Below are 14,918 nucleotides of genomic sequence, written 5' to 3'. Positions count from 1 at the left end.
CCACATAACCACATTAATTGCAGATATTCTTATTATTATTTATACATGTAAGATATTTTAAAGTATTGGAATACATATTAAAGGGATAGTTCACCCAAAAAGAAAAAAATAGCCCATGATTTACTCACCCTCAAGTCATCCTAGGTGTATATGACATTCTTTTTTCAGATGAAGACAATAGGGGTTATATAAAAAAAATGTCCTGGCTCTTCCAAGCTTTATAATGGCAGTGAATAGCCATTTCTGTTTTGAAGTTATAAAAGTGCATCTATCCATCATAAAAGTACATATATTCATCATAAACAAACCCCACACGGCTCTGGGGGGTTAATAAAGGCCTTCTGAAGTGAAGCGATGAGTAACTATCTATAATGAGTAACTATATAACCCCTAAACTATCCCTCTAGGGGTTATAAGAACATACTGTACATATGATATCAATCAATTGTCTCTGTAATCTTAAGTATGATCTTATGTGTCTTACTGGTTGAGATTTCCTGACCTGTTTGCAAAGTTTATTCTTTGCCATAAACAATGTGTGTGTGTGTGTGTGTGTGTGCGTGCGTGCGTGCGTGCATGCGTGTGTGTGCGTGCGTGCGTGCGTGCGTGCGTGCGTGCGTGTGTGTGTGTGTGTGTGTGTGTGTGTGTGTGTCTAAAAACTTTATTTGTGCCTTCATCACATCCCCAATTCACCTTTGCTGCATGTTTTTGGATTGTGGGGAGCAACTGGAGCACCCAGAGGAAACCCACACAGACACGGGGAGAACATGCAATATCACAGAAAGGTCTCCTGGCTCAGTCAGGACTCAAACCACCATCCCCTATTTTAACCTATAATTTAATAATTATTGCAATGTTTTTCACCAACTGAGAGAATAATATTAAAGGCAAATAAACAAATTAGGAATATATTTATTCAACAATATGTCAGTGTTCCTGTTCCTTGTGGTCTAGATAGCAGAGCAGAGTTAGGACATTTTTGTTGCCATGGTGAAACAATCTGGAAAAAGTCCAAAGACTCCAGGAAATCTGATCTTTCCCACACACCTGCCAAGTTCTTTTCCTTTAGTCACCCAACATCAATCCCACTTAACAAACACCTCCTCTCCCAGGAACAGCATCAGATCAGATTCTGGAGTTACTTATAACACATGCTCCATTTTGTGTTTTTGCTCCTCTACAGAGCATCTAGGGGTCTGTTGTCTTGTCTTTGGTTATGTTACAGAAAACACTTTATTTTGATGGTCCACTTTAGACATTCTATTACTATAAGTAACTTTGCAATATGTCAACTAACTCTCAATAGAGTATTAGTAGACTGTTTGCATAATATCTGCTAACACTTTATTATGATGCTCCCCAACTGACATTCTACTGACTATAAGTAACTTTGTAACATGTCAGCATATACTACTAACCAGAACCCTATCATCTAACCATAACTTAACAGTCTACTACAGTCTACTAATACTCCAAGAATTAAGTGACATGTAGCCTAGTTGCAAAGTTAGGCTACTTATTAGAATGTCAAGTTGACCATTGAAATAAAGTGTAACCGAAAAATGATTTGGGAAAGAAAATGTAAAATTAATAGTTGCAAGGATATGGCTTACTTTAATGGAAAATATTTTGCAGATCAGTTGTGGCATGGCATTAAAACTAAATCAGAAAAAAAAAAAAAAAAGAAAAAAAAAAAGAAATTGCCTGTTGTGTATTTGTGTATTTTTTTTTATTTTAAATAGATTAAAATAAGTATTCAACAAGGCTCCTTAAAACTAAGGTATAGTATGTAGACATAAACCATTACAATTTTTTTTTCAGCCAGTTCTTTCTTCCAGTTTAATTATCTGGCCTAATAGACGAATACAAGGGTTATGTAGCCTATATGCAATCTATTGAAGCAAATAGTAATTTTGTTGTAGTTTTAAATACCATCGTTAGATGGCGCCAGATGACAAAATTAGAAACATATTTAGTAGTCATATTTAATAACGTTGGTAGTGACAATAAAAATTAGTAATTGGAACAATTGTATGTTTTATTTTATTTTGTTTATTTATTTAAAAGTTGTGATTTCAATATTTATTTAAAGTAGCCTATGCTCATAAATAGGTATCAGGGCAGGCGTGTCATTTATGGCAAATTAGAACTTTTTTTTAGGCTCTCATGGAGTCATAAAAGAGAAGGTCAAATGAGTCATTAAGGGTAATGGATTTTAACTGGTCGATGAGATGGACAGGTGGATACGTGGAACTTGGGAAAGATCTGACTTCTGCAGACTGTTCTCCAATAGAGGGCGCCAGATAACATCAGATGAATTAGAGGGAGAACATTTAGGCTACTTGACAATATTGTCTAGTCTAGAAAATTACTCTCATATTTCACGCTGGGCACAAAACGATGAACTGGTTTGATTATAATGAAATATACAGTAGTTTTGTAAATATTGATATTAATAAATAACTAACTGATGTCTTGGATGTAAACGAAAAGCTACTTGGAGCAGGGTTTTATTTTAATTTAATTTAATTTATTTTTTGACGGAGCCGCATTTTTGGAGCTTATTTGAAAGACATTTAGTTATTTAGATAAAGTTGATGTTTAGATTGGCTATATAATAGTGGCAATAAGGCCACTGTTTTTTTTTTTTTTTTTTTTTTTTACTATAGGCTACTGTTTTCCTAAATAGGCTAGGGCCTACTTGTTTGTTTTTTAATTGCCTATTTCTATTCTGATCTTACTAGATCTAGTTTTTAAAAAATCCTCATTATAAAGTGTCTCATAAAATTATTATTGAAAAAAAGTTTGATCTTTTAAACAGGTCAGAATGACACCTCTGACCTTCATTATCAGACTGGGGTATGGCTACATGCATTTGTGCACATTATTCATTTGTGCTTTAAGGTGTAGTTGAAATTACTTGACCGCGTCCACTTTTTTTTCCCTTTTTCTTTCACTTTATTTAAGTAATTAGTGCTATAATAATCCTTATACTAATAGATGTCTTTCTGGTGTTAAAATAAAGCATTATAAAGTCCTATCTAAAGCGACAGGGGGTGCCATCATTTAGGCTATACAGCACCCATTTCTCATCTGGCATTAGTCACTCTCCGAGATGCGCAGTTATTATTTTTTTTAAGATTTTGGTTCATTCATTCACACAGACACTTACAACCGAGAAGCTCTATGTTTGAAAAACATAAAAAAATACAACCTAAAATTCGTCCCTCCCTGAATGTCATATTTGTGCTATGGGTGATATAGGCTATTTGTTTTATTAGCTGACATTTCGCTCAGTAATTTTTTGTACGGTCAAATAAACTATATATATATATAGTGAACATATATTCAATTCAATTTAAAGGATAAAACACTATTTCTTTTAGGTATAACGAATGGCGCATTAAGGCTATTGTAAATAGGCTATCTAATAGCATACAATCTGAAAACATACTGGTAGGCCTAGCCTATATTTTATGCATGCTGCCTGAGCAAGATTTAGTTTTAAAATGTGTCACTTAAAACAGCAGGTGAAAAAGTCACACTCTTCCTTGTTAATGTGCAGCAGGAATCTCAACATTGCTTTTACCTTTTCCAGGTGTCGTTACCTTACACGTGCCCGTAGCAGAGCGCATGCGCCGTGAGGTGGTCCTCTGTTTTTATTGCCAGGTGAGTAGATTTTGTTCAGGTAAAGTGGAATTTTGCTTAAGGACACAAGACCCAATGAGATAACACGGTGTGATGTACCACATTCAGAGAGAAGACACAAGAATGTCATTAATGGGCAAAATGGGAGACTGGCAGGTAAGATCTCTTCCTTTTAAGGCTATGAGGGTGATGCGGTGCTCGCTTTTACTTTTCCATATAAGTTAGAATTAAGTCTTCGCCACAGCAGCTTTTTCAACAAGTTTTCAGTCAGTAGGCCTATTGGTCATTAACCATTGTAAATAAAATGCTACACAAATGCTTATGCTATAGATAGAACACGCAGATAGGTTTTCATTTGAAACCGCGAGAGTGAAGGCAATGGCGAAACAACGGTGAAATAGTCTTATGATCACAGTTCTCTAAAATGAGGAACTCCTAAGGTAACTTGTTAGATAGGCCAGATTGGTTGCTATGTACTGGATAGTTATTTTATTTTGCCTGGTGTAGCCTAAATGTTTTAATTTTATTAACTGATTTCAGATATTGCAATTTCATTCTGTGCAGCATTTCCTAGGCTAACATAAACGGGAAAGAATGAATGTAGGCTTTATTATTTTCTTTATAAACTTTCCCTCCACTTTTTTTCTTTTGTGTCACACACGACCCTTAAGTCGATGTGGTCCATTATGACAAAAATGTAGGCTAAAAAAAAGAAGACACAAACAAAAGTGAAAATCAAAAAATAATTGTGATTCGGTAATTTAATTTGTGAATACAGCGCCATAAATAACTGACAGACTAGGTTTATTTAGACACAAATAGGCTATTGTGAATTGACAATTTTCGTACAGTGAAGATTGCCAAATAGTGTTAAAGAATGAAGACTAGTTTTGCTTTTCTTTTGTGCGATTGGTTTCAGTGATGCGGACCCCTAATCAATAAGCAGCGAACAACAAAGCAGCACACCCATCCATTTCTATTGCGCGTTTCTCTCCCTGTCTTAATCGTCATTGTGTCTTAGTTTCTTTCGGCCTCTCATTAATGACAACTGGACTCACCCCACCAAAAATGGTAATGGAGATAAGGGAGAGACAACGCCTTAGAGTCGGCGACCTGTCTCCTGACCTCATTCACATTTAACAAGCCATGTTGTTGTGTTAATTATTTACATTTATCAAATTGCGCCGTTACACGTTCTAAATAGGTGTATACCTACTGAAGAATCGACCTTTTCTTTGCATAACAGTGTTGAGAGTATTTTACAGGCCCGGGCTCACTATAGGACTAAAACAACAGTTTACAATAGTCAGACTGGAAGCAGTGTTTGCCCACTGAAGCACGTGCATGCTGCAGTAGTTTAGCATTGTTTAATATATATATTTTACTGGCTGCTCTTGGGTTGTAGATTCAGACGCTTACAACTTTTTGAAAAATGCGTGTATAGGCAAAGAATCTGGTCTATGATAAAAACAGATTTTTTTTTTCTTGGTTCAGGTTATTCTTGGCCTATTAATTCCACTCTGAATAAATTCAATTGGAAGATTAATACAAATGCAAAGGTGAAGTCCTCCTTCACCAGTGATATCAACCCTTGCATTTACTGCTCCCTTTTGAAATACACATGAAACTCGAGGTATTCTTACTGAATTCTCTTTGCAGGTTCTACCTGTGTATATTCATTGGCTTTGGTCTCTTGATATGCTAATGAGGGTTATTACAGTAGCGCTCGAGTCTCTCTCTTTCACCATTAGAGGGAGATCTGAGCGCGCAGCTCGAGCCTTGTGCACTGTGTCAAACTCAAGCGAAGACGCAATTCACTCTATCCACAACCAATGAAAATGCTTTGGAAATTAACTGATAATATTAAATATGAAGACTGCGAGGTAAGCGGCTTATCCAGGATTTTAATACAAAATGTTGCATGATATTTACCAAAATTCTGAACGGTTTAACTTTTCACGCAGTTAGTTTTAATTTCATTTTTTTAAACTGGCTTGCTGTATGTTCCATTTTATTTAACACTTAATAAAATACTGCAATGGGGTACTGCATGATCCAGAACACATGTGATTTTTTTTCCAACATAGTAATAAAACAACAATAATAATACTAATAAACATATCACCCATTCATTGCCAGTAGAATTTCCATAGAACAAAAATGGATCATTAAAATTGATCATTCTATCGAAATGTGTGTATATGAAAAAAAAAAGACTTACAAACATACGTACCAAACACAGGTTTGGTAAAAATAATAAATTAAACATTTAAAAAAAAAGGTTGCAGTGGTTAAATTAGTTTTAAAATAAATGTGTTTGTCAAATTGTTTTTATTTGTATTTTATTTTATTTAAGTTTATTTTATGTTTCCCCCCTTTATTTAGCTCGATGTGTTTGTGGTGGATGCAGTAATATATGGGAGTAGTTTTTGGAGTGGCGAAGCCAGTAAAACGTGTTTTCGCTCGTTTCTGGAGAATCACACACGCCATGATCAGGAAAGAACCTCTGCACTCCGCGCGTCCTTATTAGTTTCTTTCAGCGCGTAGAATCGAGTTGATTGTAGCCTATAATAATTACATTCGGTTTCATAATAATCGCGCATGATATGAAAATGTGTATGAGTAGACACGCGTAAAGTTTGTTGAATATAAATGCTCTCGCGGTGAGTTAAGCTGCATCGGCGTGTGTTGATGTGTCTCGGCCGTGGTTAAAATCCTGGTGAGGGATTCTAGTGGGCCATGGAGAACGAGCATATGAGGACTAATGTGAAAAATAATGAGGTAGACGAGCATCCAGTGAACAGTAAAAATGTGCCAGGCCAGATGCACTCTGCGTTCGCTGGATTTTCACCAGAATCAGAGGTGCACATTGTTTCCTTCCTTGTGTTCTTCCCCCTCGTTCTGTCTTTCTTTCACTTTTGCTTGCCCTCGAACCTTTTAAAATGTTCCCCCCTCTCTCTGATTCGTCAGACGCAGGAGAATGTCCCTCTTTTTGTCTCTCTCTCCCTCTCTCTCCCACTCACTCTCTCTCTCCTCATCTCTGATTAGATATACTGATTCCTCATTCAATGGACGTCATTTAGTGCAGTCTGCCTTGAGTTGCTTCCTCGCTTCACGCTCGATTTCCGACCATTCTTCTCTTATTAGGTATTCGTGTAATATTAATAGTCATGAATATCTACTATTAGGAGTGCAGGGAAGAGGCAGATCTGTGCTAACATGAGCTCAAGCGAGGGTACAGCTCACTGACAGAGCCGGGAGACGCCAAGGGGATCTAAGAAACTTTAGAGAAAAAGCATTGCATCTAAAGAGCAGATGAAGAACATTGGGAATTTACCCAGATTGTGATGGATTATTGCTTTATTTGAACGCCGGCCACCGCCACCTCGCTCTACAATTATTATTGGCTTGATTTAATTTGCACGTTCATTTTCGTTTTGTCCTTCTGAAATTCTTGCCTTTTGAAGTCCTCGAGAATCTTCGCAGATGTTAGTGCACAGTTTTTCCGCGATGGTGAGTGACTGTCGGGAGTAAAGATCTGAAGACTGCGCTCAACATTTACTCTCCGATTGTTTTTTTTTTTTTTTTTTTTTTTTTTTTTTTTTAAATCCTATCGTTTTGTCTGTTCCATCATGCAAGCTGTTCTTGGTAGCATCAAATGCTATTACAAAGACTTTATACTTGATGTGAGCTCTGGTTATTTTTCTTTGCATCTCAGTCGGATTTTTAATTGCTAAATGAATAACAAATTATTGATGTACATTTTAATGTAGAATAACATGCATTATGATAGTCGTGGGGGTGTAATTATAATTATAATATAGTGTTGTTGTATTTGTTATTGTTGTTCTTGACCGAATCAGTTTTCTGTTGAAATAACAAATTACTTCCTAAATGCGATTACAAATCACTTCTGGTTATTTTTTTTCTCCTTAAAAATAAAGAAAAAGAAAAATAGAAAGAAAATGAAAAAATATAAAACAGCACTAAAATAGAACTGTATCGTTCTCTCTCTCCTAAGGATCGCCATGACGGGACCAGTAATGGCACAGCCCGGTTACCCCAGCTGGGAAGCGTGGGCCAGTCTCCGTACACCAGCGCTCCTCCGCTCTCTCACACGCCCAACTCAGACTTCCAGCCGCCATACTTTCCGCCACCCTACCAGCCAATCTACCCGCAGTCTCAGGATCCTTACTCTCATGTTAACGACCCGTACTCCATCAACTCTCTGCACGCCCAGCCGCAGCCACAGCACCCGGGCTGGCCCGGCCAGCGGCAGAGTCAGGAGAGCAGCCTGCTCCACCAACACCGCGGGTTACCGCATCAGCTGTGCCGAGAGTACCGCAGAGAAGTGCTACTTCCCTCGGGTCACGGCCTTGATACTGGACTCACGGATTCAATCCCTATCCATGGAATACCTCACTCTTTAGAAGACGTTCAGGTGAGGAGAAAAGCTGAAATCTTATAATATAACTTGCAACCTCTATTATACAGATTTGCTGCTGCATGGTGCTATTAGAATAATATCGAGAAGTCTAATACTGGGTCACATTTAAGTTGTTCTTATGAAAGTAGCTGTTTTATTGAAAATATGATGGTAATGTGTAACACAACGGTTTTTGTCACAGTAACTTGGTAAAAGAAAAGTTTTTTTTTTTTTTTTTTAATGGTGTTTGAATGTAATATTTTTAGGCTGTATTTGCAGGTATAATGGTGATTTACGTTCGATATATATATATATATATATATATATATAATTTTTTTAAAGCCTATGATGAACATGCCATGTTGTGTGAGGAAACAATTTAGAAAATAAATGACATTTTTATGTAAAATTGTATTTTTTTGAACGACACCGCGAGTAATTAAAAAATAATATAAAGACAATTTATGACAAAAGACAATCCCATTTTTCATTAATTATTTACTGGATTTCTTCTCTTCACTGTTGTTCATCCCAGCAACACAAAGTGAGCGGTGTGCTGAGCTTTTTGATTAATATTGTCTGTCATTTTTGGACGTGATTCTTGGCTGCCCTCCTTTTCATAAGTAATTTGATTGCAGTGTGCCTGCTGAAGAGATCTCACGAATCGAGCCTAGACAAAATCCCCTCTTCCACCGCAACTGCATGTTTTCTTGTTCATTTTCTTGGTAGATAAAATTGAAGTAAATATATTTGCTATTATTATATTTTATGATATAACACAGCATCGTTTAAACTTTTATTATTTCAAGTGGCGCATGCTGACCGTACAGACTATAGGTCAAAGATCTATAGGCCTACTTTCTTTAAAGATGCAGTTTATAGTGATGAAATTACTATGTAAAGCGTTTGTGCAATTTTTCTCTTTGGGCTGCATTTAATTTCGTTTGCAAAAAAAAATAAAAAAATAAAAAAATAAATAAAAAATAAATAAAGTAGCCTACGATGTTTTCAAACGTTCGATCATTATTAATATGCTTTTTGATCTTTGCAGCATGTTGATGATCAAGGAATTCACATCCCAGACCAAACTGTAATCAAGAAAGGTAAGCAATTTCCTCTCTAATACCGTACGTGGTTCAACTAGCAGCTCTCCGCTCGTAAAGACTACCCGTGCTTGCTGGGAGACGGATCGGGTTAATTTGTAGGCCCTGAGATAGCCTGGCGATAAGGCACAAACCATTTTAACAAAGTGTTCCACAGCGGACACTATTGTCTCTGTTATGACGGTGCTTGGCTTACTTTAGTCACATTTAAAACGGTAGCCTCTAATGAAATTTGCTAAATGTCTCATTCAAAGATGACGCGAGAAACGAGTGTAGAGGCTTCGTTTATGAAACGCCTTTCTTTAAACAGATTTAACAATGGCCGGCTGTATAATTTTCACTTTAGTCATTTTTGCAATTACGTCCCTCTTTGTTTCGTTTGGATCATCGCAGTTTGGTCAATGTGGGCTGCAGGAGAATGAGTGTTGGATCGAGTTGTTTTCGTTACAGTGATATGATTTTCTTCGCTTTAACAATGTGAAAGCTTTGACATGTTAAATTTGATGCACCATGCATAAATCCACAAAAATACTCATCGCACATACACGTAATAATTGCGATCTCACGAGTTCGTTTAACTCCTCTTGTCTCTATTAGTCTCCCCTGAGCTATTAATGTCACTACTGATCTATCCAAAAGTGCCTGTGCTTTTGTTTCCGGCTAGCACATAAAGTAACAACGGGCGCTGAAGCAGGATTTAGGCCGGAACACTTATTTGTAAGCGCTCGTGTGTGAGTCTGAGCAGCCTATTTGGATTTGTGGGTATCAGTCCATGGCGCTGTGTGGCGTTGTTAGGGACTGTTTAACGCTTAAAACTAATTTGGAATTAAGAGAAATAATTCACATTTTTATTTGTCGGAAGTATTGTATTGTATCGGTATTGGATTATTATTATTATTATTTAAATATCCTAATAATAATGAAATATGTTATAGGAACAATAGATTTAAGTTGATCAACATTGGCGTGGATAATGCCGTATTCCCCCAGTGAACAGTGAACAATTTGAAGAAATGCCATGCATGTTGAACTGTCATTTTCACCGAGCTTGGTGTGGAGTCACTATTGTGATATAATATGAAATATTTTGATGGCTGGGCCACTTTATTACTTGGGGCATATTCCAGCAGTTACATTCATGAGCTGAATGAAAAGCTATTGCTGTGGTATCTATTTTCCTTCCTCTCTGATAAGACCATACTGCCTTTGATTCCACATGGGCGTGCGAGATGATGTGCATATAAACGCATATGTCTAATCTTACTCAAAGGCTGCCTGCTGCATAGTAATTCATCTTTTTCCATTTGGGTGATGCTGTAGTTTCGAATGGGGGGCCTAATCATGTTCTTTTTTTTTTTTTTTTTTTTTTGTCAAGGTCCTGTTTCCATATCCAAGAACAACAGCAATGTATCTGCCATACCGATAAATAAGGACGGGCTTTTTGGAGGTGTGGTAAACCCAAACGAAGTGTTCTGTTCGGTTCCGGGTCGTCTGTCTCTTCTCAGCTCAACGTCAAAGTACAAAGTCACAGTAGCGGAGGTGCAGAGACGCCTTTCTCCGCCTGAGTGCCTGAACGCTTCCCTGCTCGGCGGGGTCTTGAGGAGGTGAGCTGGACGTCCATTGCATATCAGTAATTATTATCAAGCGCTTTCCGTCGCCAAACTCACAGATATGGTAGCCATTTGAAGTCATACCCCAACATAGGCAAACTATTGTGGCCTACCCAATTACAATGAGCTCATGCAGTCATGTCTTTAATGCAAGACAATTTAATGGACACTTCCTTAGTGTGGCAATTAAATCTCACGTGATTACAGTGGGCTTGTAACATATGACAGACTGTTCTTAATTTGAAAAGATTTGTAATTTTGAAACATTCAATCGCAGGCCCCTAAAACAAAGTGTTTAAAAGAGGTCTTGCTTTTAGCATAAAAAGTTACTCAAAGAGCTGTTATTAGGGCTCTTGAAACATGATTGCTCAGGCTATTATTATTAGGCTATTGTTATTATAATTATTGAAGTTCACGCGCGCTCCAGTCTTAAATAGCATAATAATATTATAAATTATAATTGAATTGATACGTAAATATAACTGTGTATATAATTATATAAAATTTGTAGCATAGGAAAGAGAAATATATATATATAGCCTATTTATTTTTTGTCATTTATTTCAAAGGGCCAAATCTAAAAATGGCGGAAGATCTTTAAGAGAAAAACTAGATAAAATCGGATTAAATCTACCAGCAGGGAGACGCAAAGCTGCCAACGTTACCCTCCTGACGTCACTGGTGGAAGGTAAGTTTCCTGATAATATTTTTAATAAAGCAGGTGCTTAATGCAGCTTTCATTCCAAATCAGCATTTTCATTCATCCGTGAAATAGAGAGTTTGTCTTGCAAGCAACAATGATGAAGGATATAAGAATGGAGAACGGAATCAGGAGATATTATTCGGAAATACCTTTTTTTTTTTTTTTTTTTGGGATTACAGGAATCTCTCTCTCTCTCCCTTTCAACAGGACCACTTGTCTTTACATTTGAGCATGGTGTGGATTCGAGTGTCTTTGGGGCCTATTTTGTGTTATGTTAGCAGTGTTGTTTTATGACACTTTATTTTGTGCAGTTGCTGGATATAAGGCATACAGCCGAAAATTATTTTTATTATTATTATTTATTTATTATTATTATTATTATTATTATTATTATGTGTGGATTTTATCCTTGTCGGCTTGATGCAGTTGACCTGTAGGTTGAAAGCCTATTATAAAATATAAATGAGTTAATTATGTTGCACTGCGAAGATGCCATTGCTGTTGAATAAATCCATTTTGCTTGCAAAGTTGGAGGTGATTATTCCGTGCAGTGATATTTGGTATGCCATGGGTTTTAAAGGTGAAAGCTGGAGACGGTTCATTGGTTCCTGTTAATCATTGCCGCTGAAGACTGAATGTAATATTCATCGTGCTTCATTGAAATTTAGTCTTGTATGGTAATGAGCCTGAAGAAATGTATGATTCCTGCGAGATAAGGGTGAGGGGTGGGGGTGGTGGACACGCAAGCAGACGCTGATTTAGTCGGAGGACATTGGCTTTCTGAAGAGCTGTTATTGTTTATGATCTGCTCCATTTTATGGAAAGCAGTTTAGTAGAGTTGAGCTTTGATGCTAATTGGCGCATGCGTTCTTCCGGATTCTAGGCTTATGACAGGAAGGCTCGCAGTAAAATTCCAACTGTTTCAGGAAATTAAACCAAAGACTTGAGAAAAAAAAAATCAAACCAAACACACAGACCTAGTCGGAGTAACCTATTTTACATGACTAAAGTAGGCTATAAGGAGGTTTACTTTTAGCCTTTTGAAAATTATTTCGTATAGGCTATAAAACATCCTTCTAATAGGCTATTGACAAAAAGGTCACGAATCAATGACATAGCCTAGTATATTTTGGAGTTATTATCTAATGTTCTGTTAATCTCAGAAGGAATGTGCATGCTGACGCATGTATTTGACTAAATTCAAATTTCTAGGTAATGGAAAATAAGGATGCTTTAATGATGTCAGAATTGATAGAGAGCGATGTCCTGCTCATTGGCCGAGAACGTTAATTAGATGACAATTATGAAAGATGTTCATTAATCTACATTTTACTGCAGTAACATAAATACTGACTCTCGTTTTCTTCTAGGTGAAGCTGTGCATCTGGCCAGAGATTTCGGTTATGTATGTGAGACTGAGTTTCCAGCCAAGGCGGTAGCTGAATACGTGAACCGACAGCATTCAGACCCAAATGAACAAGTCCAAAGAAAAAACATGTTATTGGCATCGAAGTAAGTGCTATTCTCACTATTCAGATGTCAAAGCGCAGTTATCTGTTTAGGATTGCGCCTCTTTGCGTTAATTGTCGTGATGTATTTGTTGGAGTTTTATTTCTGCTGGATAGCCCAGAGCTGCTAATATCTGTGTAGGCTAGATATTAATAAATAGGACTGGATTCAATGTCTTCTTTTTGAGGCCGAGTGATTTCGTAAAATACACAAATATTTGCACTATATATTCGCAACCTGTAGGCTACATCCTTACATTGTTTTATAGATTTTTTTACAAATGGAAAAATAAAACAAAAGTCAAACTATATATATATATATATATATATATATATATATATATATAATATATATATATATATATATATATACATACAAATAACGATGAATATATATTTTTTTTTTAAATCAACAAAGGCGACGCTCATCTTTAGAGGCATGGAGCCTAAAAATCCAATTCTCACGTATCCGGTTGACATATTACTCACGTATATGCGACACTCTTTTCAAACTGTCCATCGCTCTGATTCCACTCTGCCCAACGAGCTGCTGTCAGGAGGAATACGTATGCCATTGATTAAGGGACACATAAGGAGCACATAGTCTTACTAATACATTTCTGACTTCACCTTCAGCTGTAATTAGCTTCATCCTGACACGCATCCTACATTGTGTCTCCTTCTAGACAAATCTGCAAAGAGTTCACGGACCTGCTCTCCCAAGACCGCTCGCCCTTGGGGAATTCACGTCCGCAGCCCATTCTCGAGCCCGGGATTCAGAGCTGTTTGACCCACTTCAGTCTTATTTCTCACGGATTCGGGACTCCGGCCATGTGCGCGGCCCTCACGGCGCTGCAGAACTATCTGACGGAGGCCATTAAAGCCATGGACAAAATGTACCTGAACAACAATCCCAACAGCCACAATGAGACGGGGTCAAAAGCAGGTGACAAAGACGAGAAGCACAGAAAGTGATGTCCAACCACCACATCCCAATTGATATATGACAAAATACATAACAAACACACTAGAAATCAAGATGAAAAATTGAACGGACCATCTCCCGATCTTGACATTTTGAAATATTTTTGATTTTTTAAATAGTAATAATAATAAAAAAATAATAAAAAAAATAAATAAAAAAAAACTGTTCACTTTGGGATTCGCGGACAAGGCTTTTCTGTCAATCAAAACAAAGCAGTGTGCCAATGAGAGGAGTACAGATCTGCAACAGCAGGACTTTTCATAAAACTCACTTTATGAGTTCAACGGACTGAAATTCAGCGAATTTCCCTCAGTATCCCCATTTACGATTGTAGCCATGTGACAACAAGAAGCTGAAAGAGGAAGATTTTCTATCAGTATTGTGAATAATAAACTTAAAAAAAAAAAAAAAATCTACAGCTCCATGCCATGACTTCAAGAACTGACTTTTCACTCGACCAAGCGACCAACTTGAACTTTAAATTTAACACGATTCACGGTTATATGAGGGAATCTGTGTTCAAGTATGTATATATTTATTTATGTGTAATTTAATGGGAATTGTAAATATGGTACGTCTGTTCAAACTTCTTTTTTATTTATCTGGTGCCTCCTGTTTTAGTGGGTTTAAATATTCGCTTAGTTCTTCATGTGGTTTTATGGTTCTTAGAAAACAGAAGTTTGGGGTATTCTTCTCTGGGATATTTCAATTCAGCCCTCTTGTAGCATGTTGAGGCGACATTGAAGCAAGTGAACAAATCGAAAAGAAATAAACATCCATTTCTCTATATATTATCCTTATGCCATTCAGTTTTAGATCGAAAAAGGTAATTGCAGAGACCCCGATGCTAGTTTTGTGTTTCTATCTTCTTGTTTTTATCCGAGCTTTTTATGTGTTGTGCCAATCACCTCTTGTTCTTCCCTCAAAGCACCACA

General features: G+C 36.9%; 1 protein-coding gene across 6 annotated transcripts; it reads left to right on the top strand.

Moving 5' to 3' along the window:
• Positions 1-3,659: 3,659 nt before the first annotated feature.
• tfap2a (transcription factor AP-2 alpha) lies at positions 3,660-14,395 on the top strand. 6 transcript variants are annotated; one of them, XM_082183625.1, is made up of 8 exons: positions 5,466-5,531; positions 7,135-7,161; positions 7,670-8,089; positions 9,126-9,177; positions 10,553-10,781; positions 11,357-11,475; positions 12,861-13,002; positions 13,685-14,395. In XM_082183625.1, the coding sequence occupies exons 1-8, from the start codon at positions 5,481-5,483 to the stop codon at positions 13,971-13,973; spliced, it is 1,329 nt and encodes a 442-aa protein (XP_082039751.1). In that variant the 5' UTR covers positions 5,466-5,480; the 3' UTR covers positions 13,974-14,395. The 6 variants fall into 6 exon arrangements, with proteins under 6 accessions (XP_082039747.1, XP_082039749.1, XP_082039751.1 ...); XM_082183621.1 differs by lacking the exons at positions 5,466-5,531; positions 7,135-7,161 and adding an exon at positions 3,660-3,804; XM_082183623.1 differs by lacking the exon at positions 7,135-7,161 and having other exon boundaries at positions 5,394-5,531.
• Positions 14,396-14,918: the final 523 nt, after the last annotated feature.

Source organism: Leuciscus leuciscus (assembly GCF_965113295.1).
Source record: "Leuciscus leuciscus genome assembly, chromosome: 11".
Classification (NCBI taxonomy): Eukaryota; Metazoa; Chordata; class Actinopteri; order Cypriniformes; family Leuciscidae; genus Leuciscus; species Leuciscus leuciscus.
Note: the sequence above shows the minus strand (reverse complement) of the source record. Positions and strands in the feature narration are given on the sequence as shown.

Bases quoted from the DNA above. Each gene is read 5' to 3' on its own strand.
- tfap2a (XM_082183620.1), top strand. From the start codon at position 6,388: ATGGAGAACGAGCATATGAGGACTAATGTGAAAAATAATGAGGTAGAC. The intron at 11,476-12,860 runs GTAAGTTTCCTG...GTTTTCTTCTAG, and splicing joins CCTGACGTCACTGGTGGAAG to GTGAAGCTGTGCATCTGGCC. The intron at 13,003-13,684 runs GTAAGTGCTATT...GTCTCCTTCTAG, and splicing joins AACATGTTATTGGCATCGAA to ACAAATCTGCAAAGAGTTCA.